The sequence below is a fragment of the Myotis daubentonii genome, chromosome 8, assembly GCF_963259705.1.
Source record: "Myotis daubentonii chromosome 8, mMyoDau2.1, whole genome shotgun sequence".
In the NCBI taxonomy this organism is placed as follows: domain Eukaryota; kingdom Metazoa; phylum Chordata; class Mammalia; order Chiroptera; family Vespertilionidae; genus Myotis; species Myotis daubentonii.
Window position 1 is genome coordinate 83,107,653 of NC_081847.1, and position 23,939 is coordinate 83,131,591.

Below are 23,939 nucleotides of genomic sequence, written 5' to 3' on the forward strand. Positions count from 1 at the left end.
GGCCCTGCTCTCATAGACATTACGGTCTAGGAGGGAAGCCTAACCTTGAACAATTGATTTCAAGAGTGAATCGTGTAATAACAAGAAAAATGTGGGAAGGAGGAAGGGTATAGCAGTGGGGTCCCCGAGGACGTGGCCTTGAGGCTGGCACCTGAAGGATTAGTAGGAAGTGGCATGGCACCAGTCTCCACTTGGGCTCCCTCAATGGCAGTTTGTCCGTCTGTAGTCTAACCAGAGCAAGTGTGGCAAAGGGTCAAATAGCACTTGGGAGAGAGATGTGATTAAAACAAAGTTGCAAAGTAAGTCCCAAATCACCAAGAACCTTTATTTCACTTATCTCAAACTGAAAGAGCAACTAAAATAAAAATACTGTCAATTCATAAAACACTTTTACATCAATCACACTTACTAACAGAAAAGTGAAATCCCTGAGGAGTTGCCCACAATAAATAAAGCACTTAGGATGTGCTGAGTTCAAAGGAAAATGTCCTGAGACCGTTCAATTTGGGGAAGTCGATGGCCCTTTGCAAACTTCAATTTCTCAAAAGGATATCCAACTGCTGCAAGTTTCCTGTCATGACAAGAAGCAGCCACCTTCAATAGCACCTTACATGGAAAGAGGGAAAAGAATCCGGCTTCTTCTATCAACTTGCCCATAGCTCTGGGAAAGCTACTGCACAGCGCAGGGGAGGACAACATTTGCCTTGTGGGAATGGAATTTTACGACATACTGAATAAGTACCGGTGCTATTTTAACTTGTCATGAACTAAAATGAACTGCTTTCTCAGTGCGCGAGTGTTGTACAAAGGGAACATAATCTCCCTGTTGCTTGTGGGGGACAAAAGAAGACCGGGGGTTTTTGTGAAAGGGTAAGGTTGATGCTTTAAAGAAGACCCGGGACTGAGGGCTGGCTTTGTAACTCTACATTTCTCTTCAGTTAATAGTCAAAATATCACATTTCATTGATTCTAGGATATACTTTTTTCTTTACACACTTTAGCATCTCAAATTCAAATGGGCTTGGCCAGTTAACTATCACAAGTTAACCGTCAACTCTCTCCCACCCTTCTTTCTTAGTGGTATATATAATAGTATATTTTATACTAGATGCTTCTTCATTCGATTAAATATGGTGCTGTGTAGTTCAGGAGACACAGTAAGTCACATAAAAATAAATCTGACATTTAAACTCTGGTAATTTTCCCAACTGAGAAGATGCCAGCAAAAACATTTGGCGTCTTACATTTCAACGTGAGCATCAGCGCCTCAGGAAGGGTTAGAAGAACACTGATATGGGCTGAGCTCACACTCTAGTTCTGGTTCTGTCCAGAGCCAGCTGGGACAACAGTAAGGAAATTGATTTCACACTTTTGGGTCTCAGTTCCTCATCTGTAAAATGAGAAAGTATGATCAGAGTCTTCTAGCCAAAAAGGAAGATGATTTTAAATCTTGCACCTTTGAGAGTCTGTCACTGTGGAAATGCCATAGCACACTGCCCCACAGCCCTAGGAGCTTCTTGTGCAGGCTGATGCTCAGACACCTCTCCAGCCATTCCTGTTCCCCATTCCCCAAGAGTCAAGGCTCCAGATCTGGATCAAGCAAGAAATGCAATTCATCCACAATTTTAGTAACTGATTGGGGAAGGGTCATTCTTGAGTCTAGGCCAGTTTGTCGACTTCTTTTAGAAACTGCAGAACTCTACTTGCTAAGTTAAACTAAATGTTTACCATGAATTTAAAATATCAAAGAATTACAGCAGGGTTCACTTCAAAGTCCTCATGATTGACATAATTTCTACGGATACGGCTTCTCTGAGTGCCTCCTTCCATGCCAGAGAAGCACCAGCCAGAAAAAGCTGTTTTCTGAAAGAAAATAACAAAGAAATGTCATTTGAATTAACCATTCACCTCAGCACCCTTGAGATTTTACTCAACATGAATAAAGGAAAACAAATGGTAAGAAATGGGTATTCCAAATGAAAAATGAGATATGATAATAGCATCCATCAGTTTATGGTAAACTAGAGGCCCAATGCACAATAATCGTGCACTGGAGGGGGGAGGTGCCCTCAGGGGATTTCTGACGGATGGCTTAGGGCCCCTACCCCTGGGGAGCGGGCCTAAGTCACAGCCAGAGATCCTTAGTGCTGCCACAGAGGCAGGCTCCCGCCACCGCTGCTGTATTTGCCAGCCATCGGCCCAGCTTGTGGCTGAGCAGTGCTTCCCCTGTGGGAGTGCACTAACCACCAAGGGGCAGCTCCTGCATTGAGCGTCTGCCCCCTGGTGACCAGTGCACACCATAGCGACCAGTCGTTCTGCCGTTGGGTCAATTTGCTTGTTACCCTTTTATTATATAGGATAATACATGTATTTATATTTTTGATAAACATTTTTTAATTCAAAAGTTATCACCTGTCTTGGGGATGTAAAGTACAGCATAGAGAATATAGACAACAATCTTGTAACAACTATGTACAGTGTCAGGTGGGTACTTGAAATATCAAGGGGAACACTATGTACAGTATATGACTGTCCAACCACTATGCTGTACACAAAACCAGGAAGGGGGCAGAGAGATTGTTCCACTCCCATTCCTGCATCCTACCTGCCTCTCCTCTCATTCCCAGGAACACACTAAGATCAGAAATATGCAAAAGAAATAGAAGGAAGAGTATTTGAAGCTGTCAATGCTAATTGTATATTTTGGGATGAGAAGTAAATCTGTGTTGGCCAAATAAAAATAAATAGATAAAGGACAAACTGTGCAAGAGGGTCAACTCTTTTTCTAATATGTTTTTATTGATTTTAGAGAAAGAGGAAGGGGGAGGGAGGGAAAGAGGAAGAAACGGAGGGAGAAACATCCATTGGCTGCCTTGTACTGAGGATCAAGCCCACAATCAGAGCATGTGCCCTGACTGGGAATTGAACTGGTGACCTTTTGGTGCATGGGATGATGCTCAACCAACTGAGCCACACTGGCCAGGGAAAGAAGATCAATTCTTTAAAAACAGTTTTTAATTAAAGAAATAATAAATTTTCATTGCAGACAAATTAAAACACCTGGTCAAATAAAAAGAAAGACTATCACCTGTTTGGGAACATATCCTTTCAGACATTTTCTTTGCTCATATACATGTATATATATCGTCATACCCCAAGATATGGCTGATTGGGTTAAAAGAATTATACTTTATGAGGAGTTCCATTTAATATTGCTATTTTGGCTTCAAAGGCATTTCAAAATATTTGTGAAGACTGACAGTGACTTGGGGCATGTTGCAAGCACTTGAATGCTAAAGAATATGAGTCATCTTTGCAGCAGTGGTTGACTTAGTAGTCCTGTTTGAGGAATCCTTGTGGTTTGCTGGTTCAGAGCAGTAGTAATCTGGTGCAGGATGACCCCATGATGCCCTTATGTGTTTGGCGAGTGTACTAATATTTGCCTTATTTCTATTGACTTCTTTTTACGTGACTTTTCCCCTTTGGGGAATGAAAAGGTGAAGATTTCTTGTGAGCATTGCTTTTAATGTAGGTGAGTAATAGCCACAAAAGAGCTTAATGAGAGCAAGATAAAGGGTTGTAGAATAATGAATGAAGGGAAACTACCCTCAAATAGGTATGGAGTGGTCTCCAGTCCCCTTTCAGTGGTGGGATCCAAAGAAGTCACCCTGCAGGAACACCACACCCAACAGCATGCCTGGCGCCAGAACTTGCTTGCGTGCAGTGCTTTTACAAAGAAGCATCAGCCCTGGCCAGTTTGGCTCAGCAGGTCATGGGGTCAGCCCAGGAACCAAAGGTCATGGGGTCAATTCCCAGCCAAAGGCATGTACCAAGGGCATGGCCCAAAGGCAGGTGTGGGAGGCAAACCAATCAATGTTTCTCTCTCTCTGTCCTCCTCCACACCTTCTCCTCTCCCTCCTTTCCCCTCTCTCTAAAAAATCAATGGAAAAAAGGTATCCTCTGGTGAGGATTGAAAACAAAAACAGCCTCAAAGCCTTCAAAAATACTATCACCAGTCTAAATGTAACCTGATGACGTAAAAATTAATGGCTCTTACCATTGATGTTACTGGTAGATCAAACTATAGTCATCAACCGAAGAATAATCTGGGTCATCTGCAAAGAGCAGAACACAAAGCAACATGAAGCCAACACTTTTTTCATAGGATCTTAGCCCTTTCAAATCAAGGCACTTGACTCAAGGATTCTATGACTGCCCTTTTGGAAGAAGGCAACAAAGCACACAAACGGTAGTCACAACTACAAACCAGAGAATGTTCTGGAAATTCCTATTATTGTTATTTTTTGTCCTTTTTCATCCACGTCTAGCTAGCTGCCCCTACAGTAAAGTCATCTTCAAATACGGACAAAAATAAGTCCCACATTATCATGTAATTATAAGACAATAAGAAATAAAATAATGTAGATCCTTATGTTCTTCCAAGATATAATTTCAGCCATTAATTTTTTCCCCAGTTACTAACTTTTTGCTAAGCTGTTCCATGCAGCAATAGCTGCCTCTCCCCTCATTCCCTTGAACATAGTTAAGAATATCTTTCTTTTATTCAAATAATAGATGTTTGTTCTGTACCTATTATATGCCCAGTACTGTGTTAGGTATTGTGAGTGGTACAGGAGAAAGAAAAGTGCCTACCCTCAAGGATCTCCTCATTATCCAAAGAATATAACTAACAAAAAATGCTAAAATGCATGTTTCTCCCAGAGATATGGTAACAGTTTGGGGGGGGGGGGGGAGAGACCAGTGACTAGTGAAAAATCCAATTATGGGCAATGCATAAAACATACAATATTAAGTTAATGGTTTTAGATAGCTATGCCTTCTGTAAATTATATTTCTGTATAATCCAAAGGAAACTCAGCTCTTCCATTCTCATGGTCCAAGATAAAATAATCCCTTAAGTAAGACTGCCTTCTAAGAAGTTTTTTCTGGCACTCCAGGAGCTAAATTCTCTTAGATAGCTATAAAATAGACAATTACCAAATTCCTCTGTGTGACACACAGCATTATCATAAGATTCTAATGTAGACTTATTGTTTCAGAAATTTGATTCTAATTATTCCCTTCTTTCCCTTTATTTCACAATTCTAGCTACTCAACCTTACAGAAACCCTGACAAGCATTTCCAAAGGCCTTTCTTGCTGGCATACCTGGTAAACCCTTAGGAATCGGGAGAGGTCCTCTCCTGTAAGAAATGAAAACCAAAGTCTTTCAGAGAAGTTCTTGTTTTCCTAGTTTTTTACATCACACAACAAGCATTTTGCACTCTCCTCAGATCTGGCTTCTGCTTTAGAGGGTCAAGAAAGTTCGGATGAAGCCAAAAGCCTGCAGCACTGACTACTGGAATGCAAGATGCAGACATTCTGCTCTGCTGAGGAGCGAGATGCACCGTGGTCAGACGCACAGGGCCCTGCCCCCGCAGCCAGACTGGCAGGAGGAACGTCTCAGCTGTGTGGGCAAGACTTCCTGATCTTGTACACTGGCATCTTTGCGTGTGAAATGGGAAGTGCAAATAGCTCCCACCTTACTGTGAGGCTTGGAAGAGCTAATTCCTATGAACTGTTTTGAATAATGATGATGATCATGCCATCTTCCCCCCGGCCCCCAGCAAAAAAACCCACCCCATTATCTTTTTAAAAACTGGATTGAAAATTCAACAACTTAGACTTCAAGGTGACTGTATAGTATATAAAACAAAAGTTCCTCTTCTCTCAGGATGTTTATGTCAGGGGCAGCAAACTTTTCTGTCAAGAGCCAGATGGTAAGTGATTTAGGCTTTGCTGGCTGCAGTCACTTCTCCTGCAACTCTAGTCAACTCTAGTGGGAAAGGAGCTGTAGACAGAATGTAAACAAACGAGTGTGGTCATGTTACAATACAACTTTATATAGCTTTAGCCGGCGTGGCTCAGTTGGTTGGATGCCATCTCATGCACCAGAGGTCACTGGTTCAATTCCCGGTCAGGGCACATGCCTGGGTTGCAGGCTTGATCCCCAGTAGGGGCTTGGTTGCATGCAGGAGGCAGCTGATCGATGTTTGTCTCTCCCTCTCCCTTCCTCTGTCTCTAAAATCAGTAAATGCATATTTTATAAAAACTTTATATACTTAAGTGGGAGAGGTGGAGGTGGAAGAAGGGAAAGGAGTATAAATGGTGATGGAAAAAGTAAAAGAAAAAAACTTTATAGACAAACACAGAAATTTGAATTTCATATAATTTTCACATCACAAGATAGTATTCTTTCCATTTTTTTTCAACCATAAAATACTCACAGGCGCTACCAAAACAGGCAGGTCAGATCTGACTCACAGAGGGCCAGAGTTTGCTGACTCCTACTCTCTGCAGGCTATGAGAAAGGTATAGGACTCATGCATGAATAATAAAATTCACACTCGGGCATGATATTGTCCTCCTTGAGCTATGACTGGAGAAATCCATTTCACATTTGCCCTAAAATTGCTATCCCCAAAAATCTAGCAAATGCAATGATAGCTGTGTTTCCATGCTAATGTCTTAGAACACTAATGACAAAAAAATGTTTATTAAAAGTATTTTTCTTCCTGTGAAAGGAAGCTGGTCATTACCTTGCTAAGTTCGGCCCCGTAGCCTTTCCTGATGGGGCTGCATTCTTCTGGGGGCAGTAGTAATTCTCATACATGATGGGTGCTAGAGGCATCAAGAAACAAAACATGAAGAGGCAGGCGTCTTCCACCGTCAACAACATATGGCAAGAGAGACGGACATAATTGCTGAAATGAAGCCCCGCCCCCACTGCTCCATTCACCTGGGGGCATCTGTCCAGTTTTTCGTTGATTCACAAAGTACTCAATGTCCTGCTCGATGCTGCACATCTCTAAACTCTTACGGACTTCTTCATACATCTAACAAAAAGATACATCAAGGAAGAGGGATTCCATAAAACTTGTGATGTGGCTTATTAAAACAGGGGCTTTGATATATGGCTGACTCATTTCCAAATTTTATTTTGAAAAGATTTCAAAAAAAAAATATTGATGGGGTAAAGTAAACAGATACCAAGTCCGAAGACCAATGCCACACAGAGACACAAAGACAATTACTTGGAGAAAAGTTCTTCCATTCCTTCCTACAGGTTTTCTTTGTGTTTAATTGTTCTTCTAAAGTGAATGTATCATCTGAGTGAGAGTGGCTATTTCTTAGCAAAGGTTGTGATAACTTGATTCTGGCCCCTCTGAGATTCTGGGTCCCCATGGGGATTACGACGCACAAATGAAACTTGGATAATGGCCAGGAATGCCCTGCAGTAAATCCTGAACCCTGGAGTGAGCATTCGCTGGGGCATCGGTCAGCTGCTAGTACTTGGTGCTGCCCTGGAGTGACTCTTGGGACTTACATTCGTGGTGTAACATCTCTATGTTCCATAGATTAAACTGTAGTCAAATCTCCTTTCTCTGCCCTCCTGCTCTGAATTTCTTAAAGAAAAAGTCATAGCAGTAAAATAGGCCAAAAAGCAGGCAGGTTAGGTGCTTATCTGGATCCTTCTATCAACCAATTGTGTGGCCCTGGGTAAGTCACTGTACCTCTCTGTGTTTCAATTGAGAGGAGTGAACTAATAAATGTCTATAGTTCTTTCCACGCTAATGGATGCCGCTGACTTACCTCATCGCTGGTGACACACTGTTTTGAGAGCTGATTCACGTGTAACCACAATGCGTTCCGAAAGAAGTTTATTCGTTCATATTCTTGAGCTTCCAACGCCTACAGAAACATAACCACAGGTGAATACATATGCAGAGAAAGGGGCCATTTGTCTAGATTGGCTATGACTTAAGAAACAGTGTCACCTCTCAAGTATGCAAGCTTATTGTCCATTTAGGGTACTCCCCTCACCATCAAGGAAGCTCATAAACTCTTATAGCAAGCAAAGAATGCAGATGGATTCTAATATGGTATTAACACAAACACAATGGGGTATAATTCTGAAGGTAAGCAGCTATGATGAATCCAGACACCCTGGTTCTAACCTGAATTCCAGCTCACATTTCCAACTGCCTGAGGGGCATCTCCACCAAGGCAGCCTACCAGAGCCTCAGATTCCAAACTTTGCCCCTCCCTCGCCGCCCTCCCCCCACCCCCTACCCCCATGAATGAATTCAATTGGTAAGATTGGTCAATTGGTCATAATTGTTGATGCTAGTTGATGAGTACATGGGGGGTCCTTGCACTTGTCTTCTGAAGTTCTGGTTTTTTAAGTTATTGCCTGAACAACAGTTTTTTTTAAATGTAAACAAATAACTTTTGGAAAATCAAGCTATTCTATAAAGTGGATGCTATTCTATTCAACAATGAATGTAATATATTAATGTATTTTTAAAATATTGAACACATTTTACAATGTAAAATTTTAAGCATAATCAAGAGTAGAGAGATAGTATAATGAATTCCCATGTACCAACCACCCAGCTTTGTCAAGAATTTTGACCAACTTTGCTTCAGATTCTGCTAAAGCTCCTGTGTGCTTTTTCCAATCTCTGTCACCCACCTCCTTCCCCAGACATAACCATTGTCCTAAATTTTATCATTCCCATGCATGTTTTTATAATATGCATTGTTTTACATGTTCTCAAACCTTATAAAAATGGCTTTACTCCAGGCTTTCCCATGAGAGTGTGAAGTTAAGGAAGTAAAGCAAAAAAGAGCGTTTTAGCCCTGGCCAGTGTGCACAATGTTTAGAGCATCAACCCACCCACCAAAGGGTCTTGAGTTCGATTCCCCGTCAAGGGTACATACCTGAGTTGCAGGTTTAATCTAGGCCCTGGTCTGGGCAAGTACAGGAGGCAACCAATCTATGTGCCCCTCTCACATAGATGTTTCTCTCTCTCTCTCATTCTCTCTCTTGTTCTCTCTCTTGCTCTCTCTCTCTTTCCCCCCTTCCCCTCCCCTCCACTCTCTCTAAAAACCAATGGAAAAAATATCCTCGAAGATTAACAAACAAACAACAACAACAAAGAGTATTTTAGAAGATGGTAAAGACAGGTCAACTAAGATTAGAAACTGCAAAGTTCCCTGCATTTTCCTTATCACATACCAAGTGCATGTGAGGCTAAGTAATTTCTTAACCATTACTAGTAATTGATTCCTCTGTTTCATGCTGGTGCTAATGGAACATTAGAAGCAGGCCACTGGACCTCACACCAAGGGGATCACTGGTTCCTCCAAGAGGGCAGGGGCAGGGAGCAAACCCCAGGACCAGCAGGCTGGGACAGGCAGGGGCAATGAGGAGGTGGAGACAGCTCCTTCAAGAAGCCAGGCTGTAAAGAGAAGAGAAGGTAGAGATGGGAAGCAATAGCTGCTAAGTTTTAAAGCCAGGAGGGAGCTGAGTTTGCATAAATGGTAATGGAAGAAATCCCCATAAAAGGGAAGTGTGCACAAGACAATGGGGACAGGCAGCTGGATGGGATCCTGAGCCCAGATGGTGGGAGCAGCCACTTCTGTGCTGTATCAGGAGAAAAGGAGGGAAGGGGTATGTGTAGATCAGCAGTTTTCAAGTTTGAATTGGCATCAGAATCATCGGCAGGGCTTCTGGGCCCACTACCAGAGTTTCTGTTTCAGGAGGTCTGGAGTTGGTCTAACAAGTTTCCTGGTGATGCTAATGCTACAGGTCGTGGCACCTCACTTTGAGAACCACTGGTAAGAAAATGTGTAGAGAGGGTAACTGAAAATGGAGGAAGTTTCCGGGTCATGTCTTATTGTCTCTTGTAAACACAAAGTGCTGAAAATGAAGGGGGGGCAATGGTGGAATCAAAGGTGGAGGGAGGCTAAAACATTCTGAAGCCTGCTGTCTGCATTTTCCTCATCACATACCAAGTGCACGCGAGGCTCTCTAAGTAACTAATTAACCATTAATTGCTTCATCTGTTTCATGCCTGTGCTAACGGAACACAGAAGAAGGCCTTGAACAGGCTTGGACAGAGTAGGGAAGAGAGAGAAAAATGAGGTTTAGGGGGAAACATGTCAGTTCCTTCCATCCTCCACTTTATCTTCTTATTTCCAATCTGCCCTCGAGCAATTCTATCAGAATCGGTAGATATAATAAGCGGATGGCACATTTCTACAAAAGTAGACTCTCCGAGTTCTGGAAGCAAGACCCGCCCCCTCTTGAGCAGCGTCTGGCTGGGCTACCTCGCAGGCCTTGATGTGCTCGCTCTGCCACTCCTCTCGGACCTTATCCAGCGTGTTGATGTGCAGCATATACGCCTTGTCTGCAATGAAGGTGAGGGGCTTGGGTTCAGCAAAGGGCAGGGGCAGCTCGCAGACCCACCCATCAGGCTCATCCCAGATGGCAAATGAAACTCGCAGTGAGCGCACCGGGCTCCATGAGCTCTCAACACTGGAAGGCCATAATCACTTCGCTCACCCTCCTAATATCTTTGTGAAATAAGCACTGAACCAAGCAATTACCAAGAAATGATCCAAGGGCCCTAATCGGTTTGGCTCAGTGGATAGAGCGTCGGCCTGCGAACCAAGGGGTCCCAGGTTTGATTCCGATCAAGGGCATGTACCTTAGTTGCGGGCACATCCCCAGTGGGGAGTGTGCAGCAGGCAGCTGATTGATGTTTCTCTCTCGTCAATGTTTCTAACTCTCTATCCCTCTCCCTTCCTCTCTGTGAAAAAATCAATAAAATATATATTAAAGAAAAAAAAAAAAGAAATGATCCAAGGAAGGAGAAGTGAGAGCAGCGGAGGAACCTCGGTCAGGGTTTCCTTTGTCTAATTCCACCTCAATAGTTTCCACCCCTTTTCATTTTCAGGAAATGTATCCAATGAGAGATGCAGAGAACTACCTTGAGCCCAAAAGGGCACCGAGTTACTTTAGCTTTAGGTTTAGACACTTCTTAAGTGACCGTGATCATGAGAGGTTTATTTCCTGCAGGACACGCTGGGGATTAAAAGCTTGGAGCTTAGATTTCAATGATGACGAGGCTTCCAGACGTGGCTGTTTCTTTCATAGCAGGTACGAATTAATCAGGGCTGAAATGGGCTTTTTAAATAAATGTTCCAGAAAAAAAATCAGAGTGAGCTCCAGATCACAACGCAGCTGCCTCATGCCCCTGCCATCTCCATCCTATTACACGTACAGCAGCCAGACTGGGCAAGCCGTGGCCAGAAACTGTTAGCTATTCACTTCCTCAGTTTCCCTACCCTTTTCTCCCTTCCTTTCCCCCTTCCTGTTTCTGAAAGCCCATTGCATATCCATATGTTCTTCATTGTTAGGTATACCAGACAGATTTAGGATAAGGGAAACCCCACCACAACCCTCCCCCATCCCCGGGGAGCCCCCTCACCGGAGTCTTCTGCAGCTGTCTTCGCGGTTGCTAGTTTCACAAAAAGCTGTGAGGACATAAAGCAAACGAACAAGGGATCAGGAATGCTGGGCCAGGATTCCATAGGCATAACAGATCTAAAAGCAATGGCTGCAAAGAGACAAGTGCTAGTACAAGTCTTACCTAGGGTCCTCCCAAAAGCAAATCATTCAACTTGCCCTCTAATCTTTCGCCATTGCAAAATATCCATCAAGCACCTTGCCCTACGTCTTCCTAAAGCCATACTCCTGCCCTCTGGTTACTGACAATCTTCTATCCAGATTTTATAAAATTAAATTTATAATATACCCAAGCAGGAGGCAGCCTGGCTACAAAGAATACATGAGTTGAGCTTTGAAGAAAGATTTTAAAAAAATCAAAATTCCCTCCCCCACTTATCACCCCACTCCCTCCCCATTGCCTCCTTTCTCTAGCTCTTCCACAACCCCCAAAATGTGAAGGGTTTTTTTGGCTCCGAGGATCCTAATTAGCCCAAAGGAAGATATTGCCAGAAGCTTGGGGAGCAGGTCCCTTTTATTTAAGATCATTGATTGGCTTTAGCTTGAGATAGTAAATCTCAGACTTTTCAGGTGGTCAGCCCTCCCAGGTACCTTTTCCTGTTGCTTCGGGTTTACCAGGTTGGCACTTCGGTGGACAGCCTGCTCTGCGTCATCTTTGTCTCGGCATTTCTGCTCATAGTTCTTCTTTGCCTTATTTGTTATGAGCCAAAAGAGGACCAAAATAGGTGAGCAGAACATAACCCTGAAAAGCAGCCATCCTAGCCTGCCAAGCCCAGCGAATACAGGGCATCCTGAACAGGGCTGTCATCACCGTTAGAACGTGGCTGCTCAGAAGGCTGATGCTCTTTCTTATCTATCGCTGCAATATCTCTCTAGCCTTTTTCCCAATCATGTACGTAATGGCAGCCTGATCAAGGAAATAAAAGCTCTTATTTGGCAAACAAAGTGCATGAGCATTAAAAACTGACCAGAACAAAAGATGGCATTTCAGATGGGAAAAATAAAAAGACCCATCCTATATAATAAAGAGCTAATATGCTAATTAGACTGAACAGCCAAACGACCTTCCGGATGAAGCCAGGGCTGCGAGGGGCTGTGAGGGCCAAGCCCCTTGCATCAGGCCTCTAGGGTAACTATAAAATATGTAACCCAGCCCAGCCACTGTGGCTCAGTGGTTGAGCATTAAACTATCAACTGGGAGGTCACAGTTCGATTTCCAATCAGAGCACATGCCCGGGTTGTGGGCTCAGTTTCCTGTAGGGGACATGCAGGAGGCAGTCGATCAATGATGTTTCTCTCTCATTGATGTTTCTATCTCCCTATCTCTCTTCTTTCCTCTCTCTTAAAAAAAAAAAAAAACATTGATGGAAAGACATATAAATTTTTAAAAAACATAATCCAACATTCATAATCCTTAGAACTTAGGTTTATGAATCACTTGGTCATGGAAATTATAATTATGCTTCAATATTCTACTGTGCCTCACCAGTGCACGTGGACAGTAGCATCAATCCCATGATTTCTGTTGCATAAGAATAGTCATGTTCCTTTGTGATTTAAAGAATTCTGTTTGAGCCCGGTTTGATTCTTGGTCAGGGCACATGCCTGGGTTGTGGGCTCGATCCTTAGTAAGGGACATGCAGGAGGCAGCCAATCGATGATTCTCTCTCATCAATGATGTTTCTCTCTCTCTCTCCCTCTCCCTTCCTCTCTGAAATCAATAAAAATATATTTTTAAAAAATAAATATCAATAAAGACATATCCTCAGGTGAGGATTTAAAAAAATATTTTAAAAAAAAGAAATCAAGATTGAGAATAGTCACGGGGGGGGGGGGGGGTTAAATCCAACAAGATAAATGGGATCATATGGTATATATAATTTTGTGTCTTGGCCTAAAATATTTAAATTAACTTTCTATACTTTCCCATATTAGAAAGGTAATATTATGTTCCTACTATCTAGTTTCATCCTCAATATTCCCAAGGCTTTAAAAAGAAGAAAAGTGAAATCACTAAGAGTCATTGTATTAATAAATAACATTATTGAAATGTTATTTGAGCAGGAATATGCTCATACACAGCACAGAATTTCAGGAAAAGGCAATAAAGTGAAACTCACATCCATGGTTTTCTTGAATTGTAAGCTCCTTTGTTTATGGACAGCATCCATTATAAGCTCTGTCTGTGAAGGGAACACAAGCACTATTAATACAAACAGAAATTATTGTTAATGCCATCTTATCTTGAAGGGATGTGTTCAAGATGGATTATCTCATTGAGTCCTCACACAACCCAGAAGGTAGATGTACTATTTATTATTTCACAGATGAGAAAACTGCAGCAAAGAGGTTGAACAATTTGCCCACGGTCCGATGCTGATGAATGGAGAGGGTCCATCTTTGAACTTGGGCTGCCACCATTGGGAAACACTGATCACCTTAGAACAGTCTCTTCAGCAAATCTGGGATCAAGGAACTTTGGTGTCAAAAGGACTTTTTACACTTTTGTTGTTATATTTTAAAAGGGGTCTTTTTTCTGTAAGCTTATATTGACACAGTTAAATTAGACTTATAAACACTCACTTCTGTGGCATTCATCAATGACACACCCTTACCCAGCAAGGAGCCTGGACAGGATGAAGGGGAGAAATATTTGTAGAACAGCTAAAAAAAACTGTTCTCCCACTGTTTTTTAAATATATATTTTTATTGGTTTCAGAGAGGAAGGAAGAAGGAGAGGGAGATAGAAACATCAATGATGAGAGAGAATCACTGATCGGCTGCCTTTTGCATGCCCCCCACTGGGGATCGAGTCAGCAATCAGGGCATGTACCTTGATCAGAAATCAAACCGTGGCCTCCTGGTTCATAGGTCAATGCTCAACCACTGAGCCACAACAACCAGGCTGTTGTCCTACTCTTCACTCCATTTAATCCAGAAAAGGTAAACTACTCTGTTGTGTTACTTGGGAGCAATTTCTTTATTGTGGTTGTGACATTAATACATTTATTAGTCAAAGTAATGCAGCTAATAATAAAAATGTACCTCAGACATAATAGTCGCTCCAATTTATCAAGCATTATGTGATCAGCAGTTTTCCTGCATCACAACAACCTAGTACTCTTATTCCCATTTTCTTGACAATAAACTGAGGTGGATTAATTTACCAAAGGTTAACACTCAGCAAGTAGAGTTGAGATTTGAGCCCAGAAACCTGACTCTTGTGCCCTTGTTCCTAATCATGACCCCAAACTACCATTATCCCTATGGTAGCTCTATAAAAGCGATTGGGAAGATAGAAGATCAGGAGATGCAATCATTCAAAATGAGCTATGACATTGCTTTTGTGCAAAATGATATAATGCAAAATAATATTGAAAATTAAACTTGAATGTGGTTTCTTTTCTGCAATATTAAGTTGCTCTCTGTTACCATAACACACAAATACAGATTTTCAAGATATCTGGAGAGAATATCTCACTTCAAATATGAGCTTTGTAGAACACATGAACTTCCCTTGGGGGAACCCCAAGAGGCCCTCAGAGAACCGAGGCATCATCTTGGAAAGGGGGGACCAGAAGTAGCTATGCGCCTGCTAATGGTGAAGGTAAATAGACAGAGAGAACAGACAGGGCTCCAACATGACCCCCACATGGAGGACTCGTGGGCAGATCCTTGCCATTGCATGGAGCTGTGTGGTTCCCGTTAGCCCCTATGTGCATTTGCCAAGAGGAGGAGCTGGGTTTATGTATTTGATAACGGTTCCCGATTTTCCCTGGCTCCATGGAGCAGATTCATTAGCAATGTTGGTCTATTCCATGATCCTTTCTAGTCCAAATACACACACTGCCATTCTTCCAGTTTGGAAGCTGCGACTATTTTATACTTTATGGCCCAAGCCAGGCCTCCTTATGCCCAAGTTCTGCATAACACCCGCTTCAAGCACCTCTCAGATGGCTACAAAGTTCTGTGAGCCAAACCTTTTCACTTCATATCATTCCTCGCTCTGCCTTCAAAGTTTCCTGGCATTTGTACATCAGTAGGATCCTCGAGAGCAGCAATCTACTCTCTCACCTGACAGGTGTAACCCAGAGTCCCAGAGGTCACACCATTGGTGACCTTTGCTCAAGGCTACTCGGTGACACCAAGTCCTGCACTGTCTGCTGCACCACCTTGATTTAAGTGTCCTCATGTCCACGGTTCACTTAGAGGGTGACCCCACTCATGGTGGCCCCTGTAAGTCAAGGGTTCTCTTTCAGGTCTCCTTGGGGAGGCGCTTCTTTGAGGACTCGGACTTTCTGCTCAGGCCAAATGTAGTAACACAAAGCAGTGCAAAAGCACAATCATCCCTGTTATAGGGTGGGGAGAAGTATGAGGGAGGGCAAAAGGAAGAGAGATTTATAAATGGCCCAAATGACCCTGCCCTAATTATGGAAATAACTACTTAGTGATCTGTTTGTCTGTCTACCCCACTCAGACTGTATTCTGAAAACTGGAAGCATCACTCTCTGGAACCAAGGAGGTTCTTTTCTTTGGAGACTGCTCTCCAAATAGGCAGAACAAAACTCTGCCATGGTCACTCCGATCTCAGCTGATATGGTAAAATGACGTGGGTACCAGAGGAGAGAGTAACTGACCACGTGCTGTCTGTCAGGCTTAGGACATTCTGGGCTGGGGAAGGAACCTCAGAACCCCAAAACATCAAGACTCCTGAGAATAGCTCCTAAGACCCCACCTGCCAACCACCAGGAGTGAGAGCCTCATCTCTTACCACCCTCACCTATATTGCCTTTCACTCTGCTGGTTTTAGATTCAAGGTCACTTCCTCCAGGAAGCCTCCCCAGCCCAATAGATTAGGTGAGGTGTTCCCTCTGTATGTTCAGGTGGCCTGGATCTCCCCTACCATTTAAGGTTCATCACACTTTACCCTGATTGCTATGTTACCTCAGTCTCTCTGGCCATACTCTACACTCAGTGAGGGAACGGTGACCACATCCATATTGTTCACCACCCTCGGATAGTTGTGTAAGTAAGTATAAACTTCCGGCCAGTCATTCTACATGCACCTCCCTGCCCCAGTTTAACAAAAGAAACCAACTGATGGCTTCCCTAGATAAGTGGAAATGGCTTAATTTCCAAGAAGTGAAAAACCAAAGTGGGCAGGGTTTGAACAGTGGAAATGAGAAGTTGGCAATGACATATTTTCCCCCAAAGTTTGAAATTTTTTTTAAAGTATTTATATACGGAAGTTGGTACAACCCAGAGTTCACTGTGATACAAGTCTATGCAAATGTATTAATCAACTTTGGACTTCTCCCAGAAAGCTGGGAAGGAGGCATGTCCTGCTGTAGAGAGCGCACTAGGGTGTACAGGGAACTTGGATGACAATGGTAGGCTGAACACCAGCTGCTCTATTTAGACTTCAGAACATGGGCTTCTAGCGCTGAGAATTCTCTCAGCAACTTGTTAGGAGGGGAAGTTTCAGAAGCCTTGCAAAATTAACAAAATTACTCCGAAACGACTAGGGCTACCCAGGGCCCTTGAAAGATGGGGAGGAATGACCCTCCTCTCCTCTTAGTGGAAATCATGTGTGCATGGACCTTGGTTGTCTACGGCATTTTGCTTCTTGAAGTTTGCAATTCCTCTAGAGAGGTGGGCCGGGCTGGCAATATCGGCCCAAAAAGTTTGCCCATCCAATAGTGGGTGTAATAAGGTCTACATATTATTTCTGCTCTGAAAAATACTTTGGGCCAGATAGACCCCTGAAACCTGGTACCTGAAGCTTGCATTTGTGTGGAAGTGCTTACTATGGTATTCCTTAAATCTTACAGCCTTCCCTCCTAGTAAGAGGCACAGCTGTCAGAGCTTCTCACAAAATGATAATAGAGGCAAAGCAATGTTTTAGGAATTAAACAGAAGGGAGGGTCAGGCTCAATCCCGGTGGGGGGTGCGCAGGAAACAGACGATCACTGTTCCACTCTCACATAGATGTTTCTCTCTCCCCCTCCCTCTCCCTTCCTCGCTGTCTAAAAATCAGTTTTAAAAACCTTAAAAAAAAAAAATAGAAAGGAGTCAGAATAGTGGCTGGTCTAGTCTAAGTAACACTTGATCTTTATAACTTCCCAAATGTCTGCCAGTTTTATTAACTTGCTCACTCCCGTCTCCTTACGTGTAGTTGGCCAGAGTGGATCCTAATGAAAAAGAGCTTATGCACATCTGCTTTGAAGACAAGAACTCGGATTTCCCAGAGCCTCAGGTACCCTACTTGTAAAACAGTTGGACTACATTCTGGTGTCCAAGGAGTGAGTCTCCTCTCCCTCTTATCCTCCCTTACTGCCTTGTCCAGGAGGAGGAGTGCGGTCTAAAAGCCCTCCAACTTGGCTATGCTAGACTCTACTGAAGAAAGAGGGGGTTCCCCTTTCCAGTCAGAGTTCACATAGTGGCAGCAGATATGAAAAGAAGAGGAAAGCAGGCTGTCCCCCTAAATCTAGCAAAAATTATAAAAAAGAAGTGGCCTGGGGGCGGGGGCGGGTGGTAAGTGGGCACAGAACCACGAGTCTCCACATAGTTTGCCAATAAATAATCACATAGGTTAAAAGAAGAGCATGGTTACACGAGCGTGGGAGCCACGCCAAGGAGTTGAATGAACAAGCAAGCCTGGAGTATTCTGCCATAAGAAAGGCAACATTTTAACACACATGCAAGCCCGACCTTTTTCCGTTGTAGCTTTTGCTTTTCCCTGAATTCTTCTAGCTTCCTGGCCTCTTCTCTTAGAGTCTGTGCAAGCTGAATGTGACATTGTGCCACATTGTCTACTTCTGTAAAAGAATTTAAAAAAACAATAAGCAGATAGCCATATGTCTGAATTAAAATATGCAAAACTGTACACAATTTAAAATTATATACAAAATACTGAAGCAAGTGGCTAAATTAACCAACTGCACTTGGTCACCAGCATTTATTGAGACTATCCATGTGCCCAGCACTGCCCTGACCACCAAGATCTAGGCTGGCAAGTCTTTAGCTTAGCCTTTTACCAGTAGCTGTTACTAACCTACTGTACGTCCAGGACCAGGGAGAAGTTCATGGAGCTTACGGGCTAAGAGACATTCCTAAACCCACTACAATTTCAAACCCCATCCTTAGTTTTCAGTAGGTGAGCTCTAAGGATCTCTAACATCTCATGTGCCTGAGCATTTTTAAGAAAGTCATACACCAAAATTTTGGCTACCAAGAGTTACCTCTGGAGAGAAAGGTTATTGTTGATTTTTCCCCCCTTAGTGTCTATGTAAAACCTTTGCAATGAGCACGGCTTACCTCTATAATAGAAAAATTAAAATGTTAATCTTACTTGTTCTATGAAAACAAATTGAAGTATGGCACGTAGGCTAGAAAGACTAAAAGATCTGATCTAAAAATATTTTTTAATTCGTGTGTGTCAAGATAACTTGAACAAGGTTAGAAGATACATGACAATAAAAAAGATATTTGCAATTCGTATAACAATTAGTAAATAACTATATTAAAAGTATTCACAAATCAAAAGAAATATATATTCCAGTGTAAAAAATTGGTTAAAGAACTTGAAATATAAAAAAGATCAGCTCAATGGCCTATAAACATTTGAAAATATATTCAGAATTAACACAAAAATGCAAAAATTTAAAACACTGAAATAGCCCTGGTTAGTGTGGCTCAGTTGATTGGAGCATCATCCTGTGCACCGAACGGTCACAGGTTTGATCCCTGGTTAGGGCACATGCGGGAGGTAATTGATCAATGTTTCTCTCTCTCTCTCTCTCCCCCTCTTCCTTTCTCTCTCTCTCAAATCAATAAAAAACATATCCTCAGGTGAGGATTAAAAATAATAATAAATTAAATTAAATTAAATAGAAACATAATTTTTTACCTTTCAGTTTGGCAAAATTTTTAAGCATGAAAATTTGTGGTATTGGAGAACCTGGGGGAAAACAGCACTACTAGAGGGGGGGAAAAATCAATACAACCTTTCTGGAAGAAATTTGGCATTTTGTAGGATCAAAAAAATTTTAATATAAAAGAATGAGGCAGATCCACATGAACTGAAATGGAAAGATGTCTATGATATACTATCAACTGAAAAACCAAATTATAGAGAGTATGCATAGTATAACCTCAGGTATGTCTGCAACTTGGGTGTCTGCAATTAGAGAGAGGGAGAGAGAGACTGAGAGCTTTAAATGCATAGACAAAGGTCTGGAAAAATATATACCAAACTGCTAGCATGATTAAAATTTGATATTTTTCATTTAAAAAGCAATTTAAAAACATATGTGCCACCCCATAGATTTTGATGCATTGCCATGGTGTGATCCTATTTATTTATATGAATAGATACAAACATAACTGTGTGTATTGTATAAAAATGTTGGAGGCATATTCACCTGTAACTGCTTAGCACTAAGAACTGAATACTTGGGTGTTTGCTATCTTTTTCACAGCTAGTTGTCTCATTTGAATTTTTAATATAAATATATTTTTTAATAATAAAATAAAGCTACTTGTTGGGAAAAAAGAAAACAAGTAAAGTAACAGCAAATAAATATGCTTAGGAGACCCAGCCTATGCTGAAGTCCCCCTGAGCTAACCATGGTTGGCCTTGTGGGCATGCAAGAAACATGAAGACACTGTCCACATCTTGAGAAATGAATTTATCAGAGTTAAAGAGGGAAGAGGACACCTATGGAAAAGTTAAGATGAATATTTATTCAGTTAACCTTACAAAGCTCTAGAACAGCCGTGGGCAAACTACGGCCCGCGGGCCGGATCCGGCCAGTTTGAAATGAATAAAACTATTGAAAAAAAAGACCGTACCCTTTAATGTAATGATGTTTACTTTGAATTTATATTAGTTCACACAAACACTCCATCCATGCTTTTGTTCCGGCCCTCCGGTCCAGTTTAAGAACCCATTGTGGCCCTCGAGTCAAAAAGTTTGCCCACCCCTGCTCTAGAATCACTCAACTGGCTACAGAAGCACTTTAGGCACATGTACATACCATGCCTTGGTAAACTCCTCAGTTTGGAAGCACCAAGTATTCTGAAGAACAGAAAGCCTTGAAATTATGTTTCTATGTTTTATTTAATTTATTATTATTATTTTTAATCCTCACCTGAGGATATGCTTTTATTGATTTGAGAGAGAGAGAGAAACATCGATCGATTACTTCCTGCACGTGCCCTAACCAGGGATCGAACCTGTGACCCTCCGGTGCACAGGATGATGCTCCAACCAACTGAGCTACACTGGCCAGGGCTATTTCAATGTTTTAAAATTTTGCATTTTTGTGTTAAGGCTGAATATATTTTCAAATGTTTATAGAACAGGAGATTCTGAGTAACAGGCCTGGGGAATGTGAGAACTGGACAGGACCCCTTGATGACCAAATAGCAGGGCCTCAAGCTGGACTTCAAGTGTGAGAACCACTTCTGTAAGGAAGTCAAATGCACAGCCCGACATGCAGGTGTGAAAGGTTCTCCAGCTCAGTCAACTCTGCAGAACTATTTCTCACCTTAGGAGTTGCTTTCATTTTTTCCACCCAATGCGAGATTTCTGTTCAAATGAAAACCCACCTTTGATGACAGACAGAGCTTGCCAAGAACAGCAAATACTTTTTTAAAGAATCACTTACGCTGCTTGAAGACTTCAAGGGCCCGCTTCAGGGTGCTAAAAAAAAAACCCAAGTGCATATATCATTTCAAGTTCTGGAAAATGGCTGTACAATCTCCTTCTAATGCCACTGCATGTGCCTCTCGGCCCACAATTTATAGACTCATCTTAGCCCCCAAGCTTAAGAGGACAGCAGAAAATCAAGACTTCAGTGGGCGGAGTCTACCTTTGGGGGTGGCAGCCTGGCCATGTCACCTCCTCGTCTCCCTGCTGTTCTTCATTAATGTGCAACAAGGAAATAGTTTACCAACCTTTTTTTTTTCTTTGTTACTCCTCACCTGAGAATATTTTTTCCCATTGATTTTTAGACAGTGTGAGGGAGGGAGAGAGGGGAGAGAGAGAGAGAGAAAGAAAAACATTGATGTGAGAGAGACATTATCAATTGGTTGCATTCCGGACCTGGGCCAGAGATTGAACCTGCAACCCAGGTACATGCCCTTGACTGGGAATCTAACCCAAGACCCTTTGATGTATGGGCAGATGCTCTAACCACCGAGCAACAAAGGCCAGGGCTCTACCACCCTTTTGACAAGCACTTTGGCCTTAAACCCTAACTAGTTCTATCAGAGGCCAGAGTCCCTCATTGTAGCCAATGAGGTGACAAATCCTACCTCACTCATGAATGAGCAGTCACTCACTCTCATAGGGCGCCTTCCTAAAGGTAATCCTGGAGGTGACAGAAACACAAGTCACCTAGATGCCCTTTCACTTCAACCTGGCAGCGAGGTCCCCACGTCTCATATCCTGCTGGGTGTTCCTCTCTGAGGTGTATACTCATAAAGGGAACTGACTGGCTTTTCTCACGGAACAGAAGAGAACGGGGACAGAGTCTCTCTATGAATTTACTCAGGTACCAGTCAACTGTGTAACAATATAAGAAACACCATTTGGGACCAGACTCATTCCGCTAAATATATTTTCCAAGAAGAACTATGTGAGAGAATGTGGCTATTACCCATCACATCACCTCAAAAGGTTTTGGATATTTTCCCAAACAGCTTATATATTTTACAAATAAATGCTGTTGGTGGTTGTTTTTTGGGAGGTGGGGGTGTCAGCTGACCCCTAATCTCCCTTTAAAGTATCTAAACCCTGCTGGAATAACAGTGCAACTTGCCTAAGTCTACACAGTTTTGACCTGTGAACATGTAAATATTTTACATATTCAAAAAATAAAACTAAATGAAACAGGGAAAAGAGAAGGATCCCTAAATTTTAAAACAAACTGAAATGAACTTAATATAAAATTGGTTACATAATCACACAGAGAAAATAAAATTTTAAGCGACCTTAGAACACAGGATTCTTAGTGAAATATAGCCTGAGATCAAAAGGAACTGCAAGAAAATGGTGAACTTTATTCACAAGTTTTCTTGTTAGTAACAATAGTGATATTATTTTGAAATTTTTGATATATATTATCATATAAAGCAAATAATCATGCTAATATTGTCAGGAACTAAGATTTCCCATTTAAGAGGAAATGAATGTAAAATTAAGGAAGCTAAGTAAAACCCTTAAAGTGAAATCAGAATTGGAAAGCTGATTATGAAGCCTTTCTAAGTATTGGTTCCTGTATGACTGACTGCCCATGAAGCCAGGAATGATGGAAGAATAAATAACTGTAGTAAAGAAATCTCACATTGGTGGTGAGAACTATAAATGGTGCAAAAACAGTCTCTTGTAGCTATCACAAACTATGTATGTGTATATAAGTGTGCGTGCATGGGTGAGTGTGTATGTGTGTGTGTGTGTGTGTGTGTGTGTGTGTGTGTAAGCCTCTCTATTAAATTTCTAGTATAAAATTATATATAATGTAACCCCACCTATGAAAAAGTATACATTGAAAAGGACTTCAAGGGAAACTTAGAGAATATTAATAATGAGTTGTAGCTTCATAATTCATTTTAACCTTCTTTCTATTTTTCCAAAATTTTCACAACGGAAATTAAATAAATTAAAAATTGTCATTATCCGAGACACTTTGCCCTCCTGGCCAGCTCTTTCTTCTGAAGTGACGGGGCTCCTGGCAGTATAAGCCAACCTGGAAACAAGAAAAAAGTGTGGCACCTACTTGATCTCAGACTGTCCACATGGCTTCTTCCTAGAGAGGCTGAGCAGATCTTTGCCATATCTCTCTTCAATTGATGCCCTAAGTGGAACAGAAGAGAGGGTTATAAGTCCTCCTCAGGGCTGACTCTTAGTTAGGCCCCTTGAAGGCAAAACTGCACCTTTGAGAGTAGCTCAGATATAATATCACTCTCTAAAATACAAAATTCCCTCTACATAACAGGGAAGAATTATAAAAGACCAGTGGCCTTTATCTCTAAGGTGGTCTTCTCTGGCTAGAAGTCCCTGACATAAACATTACAACAAAACCAAGCATGGCCTCCAACCAGCACAAATTAAAATGTCAAAACTATGATCCAAGGATATGTATATATTTGGGGGGTTTTAGTGGCATAAGAGCTATTGCCATCATTTTTACTGTACAGTGGGGCCTTGACTTACGGGTGTCCCAACTAACGAGTTTTTTTGAGATACGAGCCATCTCTCGGCCGATATTTTGCTTTGAGTTGCAAGCTCAAAAAAATTCAGGTTACGAGCCAGCTTCAGATACCCCACCGCTAGTTGGCGCAGCGAACGTCACAGTGATTTGACATACGAGTAATTTGAGTTATGCGCTCCGTCACGGAACTAATTAAACTCGTAAGTCAAGGCCCCCACTGTATATGCCAATCATAGCACCTTGACCAAAGTATAAATTCCTTGAGAAGAACCATGTTGTTAGGCCCAGAGGGGATTTTACAGAACATCAGCCACAACCCTTTCCTTTTACAGAGGAGGAAACTGA

The 23,939-nt window shown here is 42.0% G+C and overlaps 1 protein-coding gene across 1 annotated transcript in view; it reads right to left on the reverse strand.

Annotated features, from left to right (window-relative positions):
- Window positions 1-304: 304 nt before the first annotated feature.
- Window positions 305-23,939, reverse strand: part of PSTPIP2 (proline-serine-threonine phosphatase interacting protein 2) — a 67,487-nt gene continuing 43,852 nt past the window's right edge. Inside the window, exons 3-15 of the mRNA XM_059707211.1 lie at window positions 23,160-23,237; window positions 21,048-21,082; window positions 18,088-18,194; window positions 13,497-13,559; window positions 11,968-12,066; window positions 11,339-11,384; window positions 10,176-10,255; window positions 7,653-7,751; window positions 6,799-6,895; window positions 6,599-6,680; window positions 5,169-5,203; window positions 4,058-4,115; window positions 305-1,863 (exon numbers count right to left, since the gene is read on the reverse strand). Of these exons, the coding sequence (XP_059563194.1) occupies window positions 4,066-4,115; window positions 5,169-5,203; window positions 6,599-6,680; window positions 6,799-6,895; window positions 7,653-7,751; window positions 10,176-10,255; window positions 11,339-11,384; window positions 11,968-12,066; window positions 13,497-13,559; window positions 18,088-18,194; window positions 21,048-21,082; window positions 23,160-23,237 (871 nt within the window). The 3' untranslated portion in view covers window positions 305-1,863; window positions 4,058-4,065. The remainder of the gene's footprint in view (window positions 1,864-4,057; window positions 4,116-5,168; window positions 5,204-6,598; window positions 6,681-6,798; window positions 6,896-7,652; window positions 7,752-10,175; window positions 10,256-11,338; window positions 11,385-11,967; window positions 12,067-13,496; window positions 13,560-18,087; window positions 18,195-21,047; window positions 21,083-23,159; window positions 23,238-23,939) is intronic.